At 38.0% G+C, this 19,340-nt stretch overlaps 1 protein-coding gene across 2 annotated transcripts in view; it reads left to right on the forward strand.

Annotated features, from left to right (window-relative positions):
• The window catches only part of LOC129777569 (uncharacterized protein DDB_G0283357), a 230,763-nt gene that overhangs the window by 67,838 nt on the left and 143,585 nt on the right, over nucleotides 1–19,340 (forward strand). For both annotated transcript variants that reach the window (XM_055783917.1, XM_055783918.1), the window contains exons 2-3: nucleotides 5,860–6,168; nucleotides 13,314–13,426. In XM_055783917.1, the coding sequence (XP_055639892.1) occupies nucleotides 5,968–6,168; nucleotides 13,314–13,426 (314 nt within the window). In that variant the 5' untranslated portion in view covers nucleotides 5,860–5,967. The remainder of the gene's footprint in view (nucleotides 1–5,859; nucleotides 6,169–13,313; nucleotides 13,427–19,340) is intronic.

The following is a 19,340-nucleotide window of genomic DNA, read 5'->3' on the forward strand; positions in this document are numbered from 1 at the left end:
TATTTTTGAAAGATTCATTTTCATGATTGTAAAATGTCAAGCATCTTCTAAACGCTCAAAATCCCACGTCTTTATCGACCCAATTTGTGCTCCTTAGATTGTACCGATCAAAAAGAGGCGACTGAAGGAGCAGCGAGATATGGAGATCTGCGACTGAAGTAGGAGCGATAAAAGCAGCCAGCAACTTTTTTTCAAAGCCGAGAGTTTCAAACACCAGAGTTAACACCATCAACCAGAAGTAATAAGAGCTTCGAAAAGAAGCAAAGTATTCAAATTCAATATCAGCACAAGCAGCGGTAGCGACACCAACAGAAACAAGGTCAGCAGCAGTAACATCATCGGTATCAGCAACAACATCGTCAGCAGCAGCAGCATTAGAAGTAGTAAAATATTTCAAATTTTCCTAACCTGAATGGGAATACAATGCCTGTGCTTATGCTTTGCTCCTGTCCTATCGTATTTTATTCCATCGTTTACCAACCAGAAGGAATTTATTTATCAGTTCTTTTCAGAACTATTTTTCCAAATAAGTTTCCGATGTGGACTTGCAAGTTCAAGTGTCCAATCATTCAATGGAATTGGAGAACCGTTCCCGTCCTATCGATCCAACACACGATTTTCATGCCGTCTGTTGGTGCTTTGATTATGTTTGCTTTTATATGTTTGCAGCACGCAAACGTTGATGTTGTTTTCATGCGTTACCAGAAGTAGATTGAAATGGTTAATAAATGAGGAATAGTTGCGCTGATGAAACAAAAGTTGATCGGTCTGAACCTAGGAACACGGACGGGATTTTGACATAGAACTGTGATTGTGTGTAGTAATCGTAATTTGAATTGAGTTTTTTCTTTGTTCAAAATCTTTATTTTTTTTCTTTTGATACATCACTTGTATCCTTTAAACGGGTTAGATGAGATAACGTGGTAGAATCTGGAACCACATTCTGTTCAAAAATATACACAAAAATAGCATTAAAGTCATTATTACTCTTCCCTTCTGTTTATTCAATTATGCAGAAGAAGACCAGGAGTCATCATTTATTATTTTTTAAAACAAGTCTAAACAGTTAAGATCTACATAAATATAAGCCTAAGTCAAATTAATCTACAGAAATATTAAGCTACAGAAATATATTATAAATAAAAATAGCATTTTCTTTGTTGCCACGTTGTCCGGAACATTGTTTATAGGGGTTTGTAATAACTTTATAGCCAGGTGATGTATATTGAGTATTCTATGCCCATGAGTGCTTTCATAGAGAGATTGTGTAGCTGCTGTAGTGAACTGATCTCATTGGGTGCTAAGTTTTTATTATGTATAGGAAAAGGAAATGAGAATGGGCAAGTGCATTCGAGGAAGTGAAGCGAGCTTCCAAGGAAGACTACTCAAGCTATCATAATCGAATATGCGTGAATATACCCTTTCGAACTTCTAAATCAGCAGCCAATTAAATCCATTAATTGCAATTTTTACAGAACCAAACAACATGCTCGATATCGATATCGATGAAATCCTGGACCACAATCACTTAAATTGTTAGAAGCAAGACCTACACGATGAAGACGTGAATTGAGCCCGAATTGATTGAACTTTGGGGATAATAGTGTAAAACCATCTTCCAAGACCATCCCTCCATTGATTCTGGCAACTTATAAATGCATGTGTGCATGTAAATTGAGAATAACTCGTGATATGCATCGACTCACAATGTGAGCTTACGCCCGTATGTAAGCAATAAAATTGCTCGTTGCGTCGGGCAGGAAAGCGAGTGGTTAGTGCAATCGAAAAAACATACCTATTTCAATCGTCAAATTGTTTATCTATTTTACTATATTATCTGTTAGTGTTTCAAGCAAAAAATACTGGATAAATTTCCTTTCTGATGGTATATAACACAACATATGTAGCAATAACGATTTTGAGTAATATGCGTTTCAAATCTCTCAATGAATCGTTACATTTTCCGTAGAGTGTCCCCCTATATAGAAAATAACTTCTCCGATGTGGAGAAGTTATCTTGCTGCGGTGAGAGCTCAGTGTTCTTCGGTTGAAGATAGAAAAAATTGTTCCGCCTTCGCTGCCCCCACAGAACCAATTCAGTGCGGCTTTTCTGTTGCCGTTCTGCAAATGATGCTGCATAGTATAGTTTGTGGATTGTTTTTGTTTGCTAATTATGTTTTTGGGAGCGTTGGAGATGTAATGATGTTGGAAGATGAATATTCAATAAGTTACTGAACTAGGTGTCTAGGCAGTGAGTAATTAACAGTGCTTTTTGATGCTGATATTTTTTTGTTCGCTGCTGTTAGAGAATGATTTGCACCGTTTAATGAAAGCATTTATTTTCCTTAAATTATATCTGCACTGTATAGAAATATGATTGAGAAGCAACATAATAACTGCTTGTTTTTCGGAACGCTTTTAACTCAATATTTTCTCGACAGATCGAAAGGATGTTTGCATCAATCGATCAAGCGCCTATAACAATCAAGAAAATTATATACTTTTTAAAACAAACTATTGAATAATTGTAAAATAAAGAAGCTGATTATTAGATTGTCGTACATTTTCCGCGCCGTTAAATCATGAAATATCGATGATGAAATCTTTTTATCACATTCCCTATCACGGACATAATTTTGGTAGCACAATATTTGCATACGCCAAAACATAATTACGATTCGGTAGTCATGCAGCTAGCAACCGGACAGCGGTGGCGGCGGCGGCGGCGACGGTGTCCGAAATGGCTTCTTTTCAAGGCCGAGCGCCTTGGATAAGTTTTTTAAATTCACCAGTCGGTGGCGGCAACGTGGCCGCCCAAATGGCCAGTTGGTCGATAATTGAGAGTTTAGGTTTAGTTCCCCAAATTGTATTTTTTTCAAGAATAGGGACGAATGAACTAAACAAGTTTAAAGCCTCTATAATTACAACCTCAATAAAACTAACCAAGAAGAAGAAACCAGATAGAATTGAAAAAAATAGGTATAATTAAAATGAAAACTCATCAGAATCCACCGTAAATCGAATCCACACCCAAAATGAATTTTCAGCACCAGTTTTGGTATCCCGATTTATTACATTCAATGAGCTTTAAATTAACAGAAAATGTGCTACTCTCCTATATTGGTATAGCATTTGTATAATATATATGCTATAGCAATATCAGAGCAATATGAGCGAAACAAGAGACACATTGAAAATAAGCACGCATTACAGTTTTCGAATACTTTGCCACATGCACGACCCAAACCAAAAAGGATATAGGATATACGGATAAAGGATATACGTTTAATGCTCTCCTTTTTACTCTCAGAAAATATTTTCCAACTTCATTTTATAATGAGATGTAATGTTATCACGCATTTATGCAACATCACTAGCGGCTATGTGGATAGAGTGGTTGTGTAAAACAACCTTACATTCCAGCCGACCTTGGTTCGATCCCCGTTGACATCATTTGTACATTTTTTTTTGGGTACAATCCCAAGCTGATGTTCAGTATGAGAGAAAGAGATGTCTGCTCCCAAACATGCAAACATTTTGAAGCTTCTGCAAAAGGTGCTTTTATTTGTTCATTTCACTCTTCAGCACACGAAAAAGCATTTTTGCTGCCGAAAACGAAATGTTTTCTGCCAACGCTAGTTCGCCGGTTTTTGCAGCAACATTATGATTCAGCAACACCAAGCCCGTTGATTTTTCGTCAAAGAAAATTCTTCCGGTTTGCACTGTGGTCACGCGTATTCTAGAGCTTGCCACTCCAGAGTACATTCAAGGCGTGTTATTCGACATAGAAATTTCAACCAAGTACTACTTAGAAAAATGGCGCAAGTAGTGCTACGTTGAGAAGGCAAAAGTTCCACTGGAACGTTAGTGCCATCCAAGAAGAAGAAGCCCGTTGACAACAATAATGGTTCTTTTCAGAACCTCCAAAATTTTTATAAAGAAGTAATTTTTTGAGTCACAGTATTTGAATGTGAATGGGAGGCCATTCCGCACAATCGTATCTTCACTTCCTGACATGTTATCCTCAGATTTTTACGAACTTCTCTTATGATAGTTGCATGATGCAGAGGCGTTGTCTTGCGACGACTGTTATGAACAGAAACAAACTGCTGGAAGTTTTCAATGTTTTATCATTATTACCGACTAGCTTCTACGATGTTCACGGTTTAGCAGAATATACGGTTGTAGCGAGAATTGTTTTGTACTTTATGAACGGACTCTATTAGCGAACACTGTTTAATGACTCAAAATGAATGAGAATTATTACGCTCATTCATATCAAGAATCCATGCATAGAAAAACGGAGTTATAAGTCAATATTTCAAAAAAAGAGTCTAGTAACAAAGTGTTTCGTTCCTTTTATGCTGTCGTTGGTTTCAATTTGAAAACAGAAGCTTTTGCTGCTGTAACCTATATTATTCGGTGCAACAATTATAGATTGTCGATCGCCTTTCACAAAATTATGAAGTATACACTCCCATTCAATTACGGCGAAGTGGATGTGAAAACATAATTTATCAAATCATCTGACCTAAACCACATCCAAGCTCGATAGCGAATCAATTCTCATCCACTTGAAGTCAACCCTGTCGCATCCATCTCCAGCCGTGCTCACACCGAAGACCGTATTGCGGGACGTGAGCCGAATCGAGAATCATGCAGTCGGATGACGGATGTGTTGCTGATCCTTTGGCTTTCACACCAACACAACCACCACCACCTCCCCCACCGGGGATGAGTGGCTTTGACTTGGGTTACAGTCACCAGCACGAAGCTTCCCGACCCTGCTTGCTGTTGGTTGATTGCAGTGGAAAAAGCATCCTCTTCATTATTTCCTTTTGTCATCGATCTCGTGCAGCAGCCATTTCTTGTGTTTCGATGGTTGTGGCAGCTTCCGATCTCATTTCAGAGCACGTATCAAGGAAAGCTTCCTTTCCCACTCGCCGCCATCCATTAAAGCGGATTTCTTCAAATCGCCCACTTCCGATATGCAATCCACTTAAGGGTAGCCGATCCCCAAATCCTGCGCCGAAAGCGCTGTGTCCAAACACAATTTAATTGAAAAATCAACACAATTTGTCCGAGTGATGATTTCGTTTTACCATGTTTTATACAAAATAGAAAACACAGAAACGCAATCTCAGTCGAATCCTATTCGCACTGAGTGAACATCCACACGGCACCAGAAATCATTCATTCCCAGGGATTATTATATGATTTATTTCTATCACGCTCCGATTTATCACATCGGAATATCCCAGTGGTCTTTTTACGGTATTATCTCTCCAACATGGCGGACTGGACTTTCACCCCTCATCGGAGATCTGCGAACCGAGATTATGGTGATTTTTTAGGCTTTCTCTTGTGGGAGTAGAGGTGGGCCTCAGTAGAAAGTGAAAATATCTGCAGAGAAAAAAAACCTCAAGTCACTGTTCGCATCTTTCGGTCATCAACGCGCGAGCGTTAATTAAACCGTAAAATTTTCAATTATCACTCCGCGGTAATTAATCGAGAAAACATATTCAATGCTACCGAAACTTTGCGTTACTTTTCCGGAGAAATTTAACCTCGTGGTTGAACTTTTTTTTCACTTTTCCGTGGCAGCGAGCAACAGATGGTGAAATAAATCTATTCTTCTTTTTCGTTTTTTTTTCTTAAGTTTGGTGAAGGCAGGAAATGATTTTTTTTTCGTAAAAATCTTTTAATTGTATTGAAGCGTCTCCGCAAAGAAATGTGAATGATGGAGCGCATGGTTATTTGTTTGGAGAATTTCAGTATTATTTTAGTAAATATAATATTATAGTTTCCTTGGTTATATGAACGATAATTAAACACATGCCCTATTTTTTTCTATTCCAGAGTGACAGTGCCAGTGTAAATATCTGCTAAAAACACATCGATCGCCGGCACGGTGGCTAAATCCAGGATATCTTGCGTAGCGAAAGTCGAGCGGAGAGTTCGACTTTAATGTGGGAAATGGTGGATCCCGATCTAGAGTGTGGTAACGAATGTGGCGGTCCCGGACCACCTCCGGAGTTTCTAATCCCTCCACCGCCACGGCCTCCCTTCCTAGCCGAGCTGAGTAACTGCAACGAGGACGGACCAGTGGCGGCCATGCTCGGACCGGGCAGTCCTTTCGCCGACGGGGACATGTGCGAAGCGATACCGGTGAGTAATTGGACTACATGCAGGCAGAATGCGTTCATTAGTTAAAATGTATTTAAAGTTTATCTTTTTTTTCAAATTTATCAGCATGACACACATACAATCTCTCCACAATTTGGACTGTGAGCTCACGCCTAAAAGTTAAAGCTCTAGAACTTCAAAATCCCGAGCCCATTATATCTACTATTCGTCTCGTATCATTTCGTCCGGTGGGACGTGACTTGGGAAGAGTTGTAACGATTATTGCTCTCCCGCATGGTCATTCAGCTTGTTCGTTTTCCGGGTCATCATCGTAAACGTGATATTGGCCCGAGGAGTATTGGAATGTTTTTGCCAGTCCTAGCACTCACGTCGCTGCAGCACACACACACACATAGAGAGGAGTGACACTGTTTCGCTCTCCGAATGATACTAGTCGGGAAATACTTTTCGGAGCCGCCGGGACCCTGACCGAGAGTGATTGTGCCATAATTATTTTATTACAGCTGACAGCATCCCCACCCAGCCGATTCCGGCAAACTGGAATTGTTGGTCACACTAATGTCCTCAATTGACCAATTCACGCCCTCCCGAATCTGCAGGCTATCGGGCTGACCCCCTAATGGTTGCTGCTAGGGAGGAGTGTTCGCCTAGAGGAGAATGTAGGAAACAAAATGTAAAAGCTATCCACAGAATCGAAGGCGGCAGCCCTTTCCTCCCACTTAGTTCGATTTGAGCGGGCTTCCCGGGATATTAGACCATTGTCATATATTTTTGTTGTATCTAAAGTGGAACCCAGTCACACAGACCCTCGTTTTTTCGATCTAGTTTTTTTTTTGTTTTTCTCGCTTCGAACGAGGAATCTTCAACCATTATCTCAACAGTAGCCACATGGTGGAGAGCAGCGCAAAAACTGCCATCGGAAGCGCTACAGAAAAGAACGGAGCGGAAAAAAAGGCACACCGAGGTTTTGGCTTTGCTCGAATCCATTAACTGCACTATAAATGTCGAATAAAATTAAGTTTTATTCGTGCAGAGATGTCGGCAGTATCGACACTGCGAACGCTGAATCGTTTCTATGTGTGCTTTTTTCCTTCCATACACTTGATTTTATGGCCAGCCAGGACAAACTCTCGCTTTCGGTGGGTGGTTGGAAAATCGAACCATTTCCTTTTTTGTTCCATTTTTTTTTGTTCGCTAGCAGTGATTGTATATATCCATTTGGTTTCGGCGTGGCACAGACTGGCGTGAGAAATATCAAGCAGTGGTACATTCAAACATGCTTTTTATCACCGTTTTACTAACGTTCGCATCCCAGTTTTCGCTTTGCGTGATAACACTGTGTATGTTCGTGGCATTTTAGGGGATTTGAATACCTGTTTAATCGGGTGTTCGTACTTTCGACTATATAAAAGGATTTTCGTTGACAAAAATTGTGCTATTTGTTGGAAATATTTAGAACTTTGATCGTCGCCTTTTTTTTAAACCCAACCGAAATAGTAACCATCAAGTTTTTGTCGCACGATAACTTCCAAACATGAATGCGCCTTCAAACGAATTGTCGTAAACATTCCAAATACTGAAACTTTCGTGAATTATAATACTGAAAGCGAGCGAGGAACGCGCATCTCGAGCTGTTTTCCAAATCTGCCCAATTTCTGTGCAAATTAAATGAAAAAAACCCTTCTGGGAAGGCACCAACTTTTCATTCCATGGTGCAACACACCCAGAAGCAAAGTATTTCTTATAATTAAATGTTTTGTTCTCTGTTTCAGTCGTGGGTTGGTGGGTGGCGTGAACAGGGAAGCGGGGACATCAGAAATTACTTTTTCGGGCGAAGTTTTACCTGCAGCGCTACACCTTCACTTCTGGGCGGGCTGATGCAGCCCTTCGATGCTGCTTCGAGATTTCTTTCTATCGGAAAAGTTTCCGCTGCTCAGAGACTATAATTTTTGCTCATTTAAATAAGTTGTACTGCTCTGCTCGTTTCGGATTCAACCAAGGAATTCATTTGTGTGACGGAAAATGGGGGAAAATGAGTTTACTTTAAGTGCTTGCATAATACTGCGATTATTCTTTCGCTATGATTTGTTTTGGCATTGTTTGAATTTCTAGTTTTGTCACCGGGATTGCATTCTCACTGGATTCATCTGTTACGATTGAGCATATGAATGATTTTTCGGGACATGTTATGTATTCTTGTTTGTGATTTTCGTTTTAAAATGAAATTAATAATTAAAATAAAAAAAAATAAATGGAAAAGAAAATTCATTGTTATTAGGAGAAAAAAATACATTTCACCAATTTCATAAAAAAGATATATAAAAAAGCATAAACCTCGTATATTTGTTCCTTTTCGGAAAAAAATGACACCAATATTTGGGAATCAACCTATATGTACATTTTAAAAAAATTGTTAATTTTGAAGCGCTCAACCAGTTTTCGATTTCTTTAATGCAAATGAGAGGTATTTTAACAAAGTTAAAAAAATGTCACCTTAAATGCCTACTTTAAGGCGAAGAGTTTAAAAAAAGTTCAATTTTTGTGGCAAATTCTCAGAAACACCTCACCAAGCACCTTTTTTCGTCTCTGTGATATATAATGTTTCCTCGTTTTTATACTCATCTTTCATAAAACCACACAAACTATCGGCTCTTTTCAGGGACAACAAAACTAGTCACTAGAGTCACTAGTCACTAGAGAATTTTTCAGAAATGTTGATGCATTCCAAAGTAATATCCGAAATAATAAAAAACAAATTGATTTTTATTAATTTATACTTTCTTTTTATGATATAGAGCTTAACCGAATTTTGGAATGTTTTTGGGATTATTGGTGACTTTTTCCGCGAAAATTGAATGATCGATTTTCGCAAATTCCCGCATTTTTTTCGGGTTGAAAGTAGCATTATAGTGCATTTAAGCCGGACGTGAAGAAGGTGAAGATAAAGGAAGGAAAGCTGTGTCCTATGGTGGAAACCTGGTTCCGCTGCGGTTGCCATCGCCTCCGCTTTCACCACACAACCGATTCGGTCCGGATTTCATGTTGCCGTTTTGCGAAAAGTGCTGCATAGTACAATTTGTGGATTATCTTTTTGGGAACGATGTTTTTGAGAACGCCCAATGCAACCAGAGATGTAGACGTGTAATTTGCGCGGATATTTCGCTATGTTAATTTTTTTTACGTTAGGAAAATCATCTGAAAATCTTTTCAGCTTTCTCAGAAGTTTGACCAAGATTTTCTACTCACATTCCAATTATGGAACAATCTACGTTCTAATTATGGAACACACAGATTATAGATTACAGATTACAGAATACAGGGTGCGCCAAATAAATTCTCCAAATTTTTGTTTAGTTTCTTTCAAATCTCATTATCTTCTGTTTGATTAATATCCAGATTTTTTAAGTTGAATCATATTTATTCAGCTTATTCGAAGTATTTCGATATGAGCACTATATTTTCGATCACCTCGACGAGATGAACCAGATATACCAGAACTTACATTGAAAATGTAATCGTCTAATATTGAATGTATAGGTCCATTGCGACAACGCGGTGAGATGTTCTACAGACATGTGCCCCATCATAAATTCTATAAAATATATAGCGGGAATTTGTAATTTTGAATCTTTTGGCTGAACATTTTTCAAATTTTTATTTTTTTATGATTGTACGGTAGAACCCCGATTATCCGCCGAATGGTCTGGCTAGGCCACCGCGGATCACGAAAATCGCGGATAATGCAATAAATGACTAAATTTGTTTTTTTGTTATCAATACCTTCAAACAATCACGTTTTCTTACTAAGCGCAAGTTCATAAGTCCAATCGCAGAACAGTTCATTGATTGATCTTCTAATCGACCCCGTTGAATTTACCTTTTACTAAAAAAAATCCTAGTACTTCTAACTCATCATTCTAATATCAGATTATTTTCGGACACAGACCCCTCTCTCTTCTCCCCTTTAGAAAGGGGGGGCATTGAAACGTTTCGTGCCCCCTAAAATCTTCGCATGCCAAATTTGGCTCCATTTGCTTGATTAGTTTTCGAGTTATGCAGAAATTTGTTTTTCATTTGTATGACAGGCCACCCTAAGAGAGGGAGGAGAAGTATCTTACCACCATATAATCATTTATAGCACCCTAAAACCTCCACATGCCAAATTTGGTTTCGTTTGCTTGATTACTTTTCGAGTAATGCAGAAATTTGTGTTTCATTTATATGGCAGTCCTCCCTTAGAGAGGGGCTCCCTTAAAGAGGGGGAGAGGAGTGTTCAACCACCATAGAAACATTTATTGTACCCTAAAACCTCCAGATGCATTCGGAAGCATCTGCTTGATTAATTCTCGAGTGATGTAGAAATTTGTGTTTCATTTGTATGGCAGCCTCCCCCCCCCCCCCTTAGAGAGGGGCGTGGAGAGTCTAACCACCATAAAAATATTTATTGCACCCTAATACCTCAATATGCCCAATTTAGTTTCATTTGCTTAAATAATTTTCGAGTAATGCTGAAATTTGTGTTTCATTTGTATGGCAGCCCCCCTTAGAGAGGGGGTTGGAGTGCCTAACCACCATAGAAAAATTTATTGCACCCTTAAACCTCCACATGCCAAATTTCGTTCCGTTTGCGTTATTAATTCTCGCGTAATACAGAAATTTGTGGTTCATTTGTATGGCAGCCCCCCCTTAGAGAGGGGGTTGGAGTGCCTAACCACCATAGAAAAATTTATTGCACCCTTAAACCTCCACATGCCAAATTTCGTTCCATTTCCGTGATTAATTCTCGAGTAATGCAGAAATTTGTGTTTCATTTGTATGGCAGCCTCCTCCTTAGAGAGGGGATTGGAGTGTCTAACCTCCATAGAAACATTTATTGCACCCTTAAACCTCCACATGCCAAATTTCGTTCCGTTTGCGTTATTAATTCTCGCGTAATACAGAAATTTGTGTTTCATTCGTATGGCAGCCCCTCTTTAGAGTGGGTGGAGGGGTTTCAAACTATCACGAAAACCTTCCCCGGCCTAAAAAACCCCTACATACCAATCTTAATGTCGATCGGTTCAGTAGTGTCCGAGTCCATAAGAATCGACAGACAGACAGACAGAATTCCATTTTTATATATATAGATTAGGGTGGCAATGGATGTATGGAAAAAATTCATCGTCGAATTTCAAAAACCGACCATGTACAATTTGTGTATTTGCCCAAAAAAAATGACCTGTGTAAAGTTTCAGCTCAATCGGACATGATTTAGGGGTGCCTCAAAGCGCTCAAAGTTTTGCTTTTGTGATACTAGAAAATCTTCCAAGGGGGGAAAATTGGAAAATCGATTTTTTTCGATGCCAAATGACTTAAAAATGCATGAAACGTCGAGATCTGGTGTCATTTCGAAAAAAATGTCCGCTTGGAATTGTATCCATAAAAAAAATCCAAACGATTCCAAGCAGATTGAATCAAAGCCGATTTGACACGACCACATTACCACGTTTGCTGTTATACCAATGCACCACAATATTACACCACATTATAAAATGAAGTTGGATCTTGAAAGAAATATGAAATATGTTTTCTGATAATAAAACGGAAAGTGTAAACAAAGTGGATCTTCAGGCATGGTGAATAAACTGCTCACGGATATTCGGTGCTTCACTATACTTAGCTAAGTTTCTGTTCGACATACATATGTATATATCAATTTTTCCATTTCCAATCCAATATATAATCTATTCCCGATGACACATGACATTTCCAGGCCAGTATGAAATTCTAGAGAACTAGCTTTCTCTTATATCTCCGTTTTCATCTCTCCATATCGACTAAAAAGACTGCATACCTACCCACCTACACCCGGCAAAGACTCCGCTCTGGGCTGATTTATTATGATAAGAGAACAAAAGGGGTGAAGATAGTTTCCCAATGGATTCCCCCTCACCTGTCGAGGCTCTCGTTCTCTCCTGATGATCATCGCTTCGAATGGGAACTCGTTAATTTTTTTTCGCCCTGACCAGCGTTTAGGAGGGTTGGAAATACAAACAATGAACATTGAGTAGTGGAAAGGTATCGAAGGAAAAAAAAGTGTGGAAAGGGTTGAGCCTCGATTTTTACGACCGCCACGAAGTGTTTAAAAAGGAATGGAAGGAACGAACAGAATGGAAGAGATATGAGCGACGAGTCAGAGTGATAAGAGGAAAATCAATTTCCTATTGTGTGTGCCCGCGCGGAGTACGGGAATTTTTCAATTACCAACCAGTTTGGGGCGAACACTGACCGACCGACCGACCGGTAAGGCGGAGGATACGATGCTGCCTTCAATTACATTTCATCCGAAATAACCCATACGGCTAGAGAAAAGGTCAATCAGAACGATAGCGGTCTTATTGGAATTGGGAAATGGTTGGTCCGTTGTGTAATGTAATTACATGAGATAAATTGAAAAGTGCTTCTGGCGGATGAAGATTTTCTGTCGAATTAGCCCTAAGTACAAATTGAATGAGATGATATTAAATTGGGCTCCAAAACTCGGAATAGAATAAAATGCGTAGGTGAAAACTATTCGATGCATTGAAGCCAAGAGCATTGAAAAGTCGACAACTCGTGACTTCACAATTTCAAAACATTCCTACTTCAGATAATTCTCTAACTCAAACAATTTGAATCTCACGGCACTAGTCAGAAACAAAGACTTAAAAGTTTGTCCAGACTCTAGGAAAGTCATAAAATTTCTTTCGTTGACCGACTGGAACGAACACTAGTAGCGAACAGAAGAGTAAATGTGATGAAAACTGGACATGATTCGAATTTCTACGCAATTTTATCGGTGAAACAAAAAGTATAGAATTAAGGTTAGACATAGAAGAAGTTAAAAGAAGAAAACCCTCCATCTGCGTGGCTTTGGTTCCCCCGAGGCAATTGCCAACTTAATTAAGTTATTAACGAAATGTTTACTTTTAATCACCTCTACGTGTTTTATGACCGACGCACACTCCTCTCATGTTGCGCAGTGCTTCTCTCGCCTCACCTTGGTCAGTGTTGTTTTTTTTTATTTCTCAGCTACCTGATCTACCTGTTTCGATTTTTCTATCGTTCTGAAAACTATTAAATTTATTTCTTTGATCGTTATTTTTTGCCTCTCTAATGTCCTTCTTTTGTCTTTCTTTTTTTTTCAGATCCTCGACGCGAGTTACCACAGCAGTCCATCATTCCAAACGTCCGCCATGATTGTGCTGTGTTCAGTGCTACTATTGTTAGTCATTTTTATATCATCGTTACTAGTGTGGAAGTAAGTAGCAACCCAATTAATTCTTTATCCAACATACACATGAAAACAACATGTTTTACGGGCGCTGTTTTTAATGGTCAGCCCCAGGTATCATGCGAACGGAATCTCTCGCCACCACCTGCGAATGTTGTGCGTGCATTTGAAGAGACGTTGACGATTCAATTAAGATGGTGGTGAGCTCGTAACAGCACCTAAACTGAAACCAATTTCGGGTGAACGAAGCTTAGTTATCGCTATGTACCACTAGAAATCCGATGATTCATTGAGAGCCACCGTTTACTGCCGTTTGTGACCCTTGATGAGTGGAGAAGTCTTATCCAGTTAGCTAGCTTTCGAGCGGCTTTTTCATTCTCTTCGTATGTTTTCCAACTGATCAGATCACTTCCAGTTTGGACGACAAAAACATCTATTTTTAATTCAAATAATTAGGCATTGTTTAAAGGCAGGGTGCAATTTCTAATGAGGTTTGCAGATTTTGATGCACAGTTTCCTATTAACGCACGAGTTATTGCAATTGTTTCAGAGTACAGCATGTATCTTTCGAAAATTAATGAAAATGTGACTGAATATCAATTTATTAACATATCTATGATAGATCATTCACTACTGAATGAGACTTCATTTACATTAACGGGGACTTATAGTAATTCACAAGCACGAAACAGAATTAAATAAATTGTGTTGCAACACAGTAGCTTTGAAATTTATTTTCTAAGAGAAATACATGCTGTGATTTAGAATAAGTTACCCAGCGGTTACAATAAAGCCATTGATAAGACAAGAGATATAAAACACTACGTTTGAACGAGAACTGGGATCCATGAAACGATGATTGTTTTTTTAAAATTTCCTGCTTCAATATTTGGAATAAAATAAACAAAATCAACAAGAACAGTTCGCGCCTCGAAGAAAAAAAAACTTCTATCAATGCTTACATTTTTCTCTCTCTCTCCAACTTATTTAACATTTCCAGAGATATTTCTACGGCCATCCCGCTTATTCCACGTAGCGAGTAGCATGAGTTGGCTCGAGTCACAGTATTCTCGAAGGCGAATAGCGTGACTATAAACGAATTTCGCACCATCTCTCAACTCACATTCGTCTATGGGGCTCTCAGGATCCATTTTGGATGTGGAGATTTAAGCTGATTGAGTATCTCTGCATATTAAATTTCTCCAAAATTAGTCTAGACTACTTTCTGGGAAGGGCGAAACTTTTTTATGCATTTTTTATTAATCTATACAGCTAAAAACGGCAACTCTTGCAAATTATTTTCTATGAGTGACTTATTGGACATTATCTGAATTTTCATAAAAATATGTTTTAAGATATATGTTAAGTATTTTACTAAAAAATACATTTTAAACACTAAAATTCGATTAAAAAATTATCATTTCAGAACTGGACAAATTGAGTGGCTTTGCGTAATAATTTCTCCAGAATTAGTTTAGATTGCTTTATGTAAAGGGCGATACTTTTTTGTGCTTCACTATCAAGCAATATAGCTCAAAAACGGCTACTCTTATAGAAATATGTTCTAGGAGAGGCTTTTTTCTGTATTAAAGTGACTTACAACACTTGTAACCAAATATATTGCTTTTAATCTTTCATCCATCAGTTCTAGTTCTGAAATGATTATATTTTATTCGAATCTAAGTTTTTAAAATACATTCTTCAAGTGTAATATGTACTTGATTTAATTTTAAAAATATGGAATTTCAGACAATTCCTCGTAAATCAAATTTCTTTTATCGATTTACAGAAAAAAAAACACAAAAAAGTTTCGCCCTTTTCAGAAAGCAATTTACTAGACTAATTCTGGAGAAATCTATTATGGAAAGTTACTCAATTTGCCATCTAAAACAACAAAATTTGACTGAATTCTGAAAGGGTACTGTGTTGTCATCAGACCCTGTTTATGATTATTGTAGATCTTCAACTTGGAAACTACCATAAAATGTCATAAACTATCATAAAATCACAGAATATACATGAGTCATTACAAAAATGCGCCCAAAATGATGACAAGGTTCAAAAATCAAATCTTAACATAAACTGCCTAAAATGCAATTGAACCCATGTGGATTCAGCTACGCAAATTTGATCTGATTCATTTTGACATAGGACTATGGCTTTGATTTTCGTAGAGAGGTCACTCTACGAAAAATGTAACGATTCATTAGGAGATTTCAAACGCACGTTACTCAAAATCGTTATTGCGACATATGTTGTGTTGTATACCATTAGACAGGAAATTTAACCAGCTTTTTTGTGGGAAACGGACAAAAAATATAGTAAAAAGATAATTACGAAATGGGTATGTTTTTTGGATTGTTTTCCTCCCCGACGCAACGAGCAATTTTTTGCCTACAATTCATCGTTAGCTCACACTGTGAGTCGATGCCTATCACGAGTTATTCTCCATTTTTCGGTCAAACAGACATTTATAAGATGGCAAAAGTTGAATCATAGGAGGAATGATTTTGGAAGATAGTTTTACTTTATTATCCCCATAGTTCAATCATTTCGGGCTCAATTCACGTCTTTATCGTATAGGTGTTGCTACTAACAAATTAAGTCATTGTGGTCCAGGATGTCATAATATCGAGCATGTTGTTTGGTTGTGTAAAAAATGCATTTAATGAATTTAACTGGCTGCTGATTTAGAAGTTCCAAAGGATATACTCACGCATATCAGATTATGATAGCTTGAGTAGCCGCGATCTTAATATTATGTTCTTCATATATGTCTTCCTTAGAAGCACGCTTCACTTTCTTGAATGCGCTTGCCCATTCTCCTTTCTCTTTCCTGTACATAATAAAAACTAAGATCAGGTCACTACAGCAGCCAAACGAGCTTCCCAAGAGAGCACACATGGCTATACTCAATATACATCACCTAGCTGTGAAGTGATTACAACCTCCTACAAACAATGTTCCGGACAACGTGACAAAGAATGAGTAAATGCTATTTTTATCCATAATACATTTCTGTAGTTAAGATTTATTTGACTTAGGTTTATATTTATGAAGATCTTCACCATTTAGACTTGTGTTCAAGAATTATAAATGATGACTCCTTGTCTTCTTCTGCATAACTGAATAAACAGAAGAAAAGGGTGGTAATGGCTTTAATGGTATTTTTGTGTACATTTTTGGAGAGCATGTGGTTTCAAATTCTACCACGTTATCTCAACTAACTAGTGAAGGATACACAAGTTCATACAAGAAACGGTTATTTCAGGACTTCAATACGATATATCAAACGAGAAAAAATTACAGATTTTGACCAATAAAGAAACTCTATTCAAATGCAATTACTACACATAATCACAGTGCTATGTCAAGATCCCATCCGTGTCTCTAGGCCCAGATCCAAGAACTTTTTTCAAACTGTAATCTGTATCTATATCCACAACGTACCTGAAAACTAATCTGATGAAATCTTGATCTGTATCTGAAATCTAAAATTTGAAATCAGATTCCAGAGCCCAGCTCCGATATCTCGGTTTACATGAAGAAATCTGGAGTATGAAAACTGGCGTTTAGTTGCCAGAATTTTTTAAGTTTGAAGTTTTAATTCGGGATCTATATATCCTAATTAAGATTCAAAACGCAGAATCTGAATGCGGAATTGAAAAACAATTACTATCCGGATCGCAGTGGTGTGTAAACGTCAGTTTTGAATCTGGAATTCCGGAACCTACATCTGAATATGGCACATGTTTTGGTCGTGATTGGCATCCAGTCTTATACCACAAATACGTATCCGAGTCTAGATCTGGGTTTGGAATCAAAATCTGAATCCAAAATGGGATCAGTTCCCAGATCATACACCTCAAACTCCAGAATGCTAAGTATAATGAATTAAACTAAATCTAAATTCAAGATTTTATGTTGAAATCTAAGTTGTTTGCTCACATGTTGAATCTGTTTCGGATTCGTATGAATTTAAAATCCAAATCAGATTAGTGATTGAGAATCAGAAATTAATCTGAATCTAAATCAAATCTAAAATTCGAAGAGCAACATTTACTTCCCGCTCCCTCGTGTTTTCCCAATGCCAAATCCTCTTCTCCTATTTGCGTGTGTTATAATTTGTGTACTATCCCCAATAGACAAACATATTTCGGGTGGTTCGGAAGCGTTCGAGGTGTAATTTTTCTGAGAGACTGAAAAACTACTTGAATTTTCTTGGAAGTTCAGTTTTTCAGTGTCGCTCTAGACAACGAGCAATCAACAGTACATGTTGATGCTGTGTGCTAATTTGGTAATTTGCTTCACTTGTTTTTTTTATTGCTTTGCGAATCGTTCGCCCTTCCACTCAGTGCAAGCATTCATTCATCGGTACTTCTCAGTGCTACCAAATATTTGTACTGAAAAATTCATTCTTCAATTTCTATGATAATTTTTTTCTCGACAGTAATAAGTTCGTAGTCCTACGTTAACAATGTGGTTGTATACTCTACAGACCACCAGATATCTATATTCAAAACATGTACCTGAATCCAAGCCTACATCCAGTTTAAAATTCAGAATGTTAAATATGATGAGTAAGATTTGTAATCTGTATGTTGGTATTTGAATCCAAAATCTGGTTCTGGAACATTTTTTGCATTTAACGCGGCTGATCTGAAATATGATTCCACAATCCAAATCAGGTATCCCAATCAGATCTTAATCCATCTGGATTTTGAATCTTGCTTCAAACTCCGTAGCGCTGAAACTGAATCGTTGATCTAAATCTAGGATCAACATAACACATTTAATTTAGGAGCATGTGAATTCGTATTTGAGGATCTGAAGTTGGTTATCTAAATAAATCCATGAGTCTTGAATGAATCAGAAAAACAATTCTGGAGTCTCCTGAAATCTAGACAATGAGAGTGTAATCTGCAATTAGAAAATAAGAACTGTCTGAATCGGAATTGAGAGTAGACGTGAGTACAGAAAATAAAATAGAAAATTACAGACCCTCGTTTTCGTAAAGTCGTCTCGTACCAATCCGTTTGTGCATTTTCTTTTTCTTTAAAAAGTGTTGGGTCAAAGAACTGTTGAAAGCTCATAACAGTGTCCTTTCGAGGTGCAGAGCGATATGAAAAATCGAAGGATTTTGATGAGGAATCAGGGATGAATCTGAAATTTTCGACCGCGTTATATCGAAACAGTGTTAATCGAGAAAGTATCAAGAGAGGTTTCACTGACGATCAACTTCAGTTTATGAATATATCCCAACCTAAACACGGATAGGCTATTACGCACGCATAGAAGCATTCGCTTTCCTCCAATATCGCTTCCAGTTTTTCTTTTTACAAGCCACAAATCTCAAAGCATCGTTTCACAGTAAGTGGCTCCAGAGGCGATAAGAATACCATTTTCTAACGAATAAAAAAGATCGAATCCACCGAAAACATACTCATTCAAGCGAGCAAGAAGAAAAAAACACCCATCGGAAATCGATAAAAACCCTCAATTTTCAATCCTCCCCATCCACACATCCCCCTCCCCTTCCCTCGTCGAGAGTACGTGACGATGACATCAGACACGTGTGACAATGCCTCGTAGAAAATTAACTGCCTTTCTCATAACGGCAACGGCAACACACGAAAAAAAAAGATGAACCGAAGAAAAAAGATTGGTGAAAATGTACGTATGCTAATAGCAACACCACTTTTGCTCAAATTTATTCCTCATCCCGGGCCGACGAAGACGACGATTGCCGAAACGATTTGGGAAGGCTGTGGCGTCAAACAACACCCTACAGTCAGCTCGCGCAGAATATATATATATTTTGCTTAGCTGGAAAAATATATATGAACTGCGGAATATTTGATCCTTTCATTGTTTTCTCTGTCATTTTGGTCGGGTGGGGTTCCAGAAGGGAATGAGAACCTGAATTGGGGGGTGTGATTTC

The sequence above is a fragment of the Toxorhynchites rutilus genome, chromosome 3 (genome assembly GCF_029784135.1).
Source record: "Toxorhynchites rutilus septentrionalis strain SRP chromosome 3, ASM2978413v1, whole genome shotgun sequence".
Classification (NCBI taxonomy): Eukaryota; Metazoa; Arthropoda; class Insecta; order Diptera; family Culicidae; genus Toxorhynchites; species Toxorhynchites rutilus.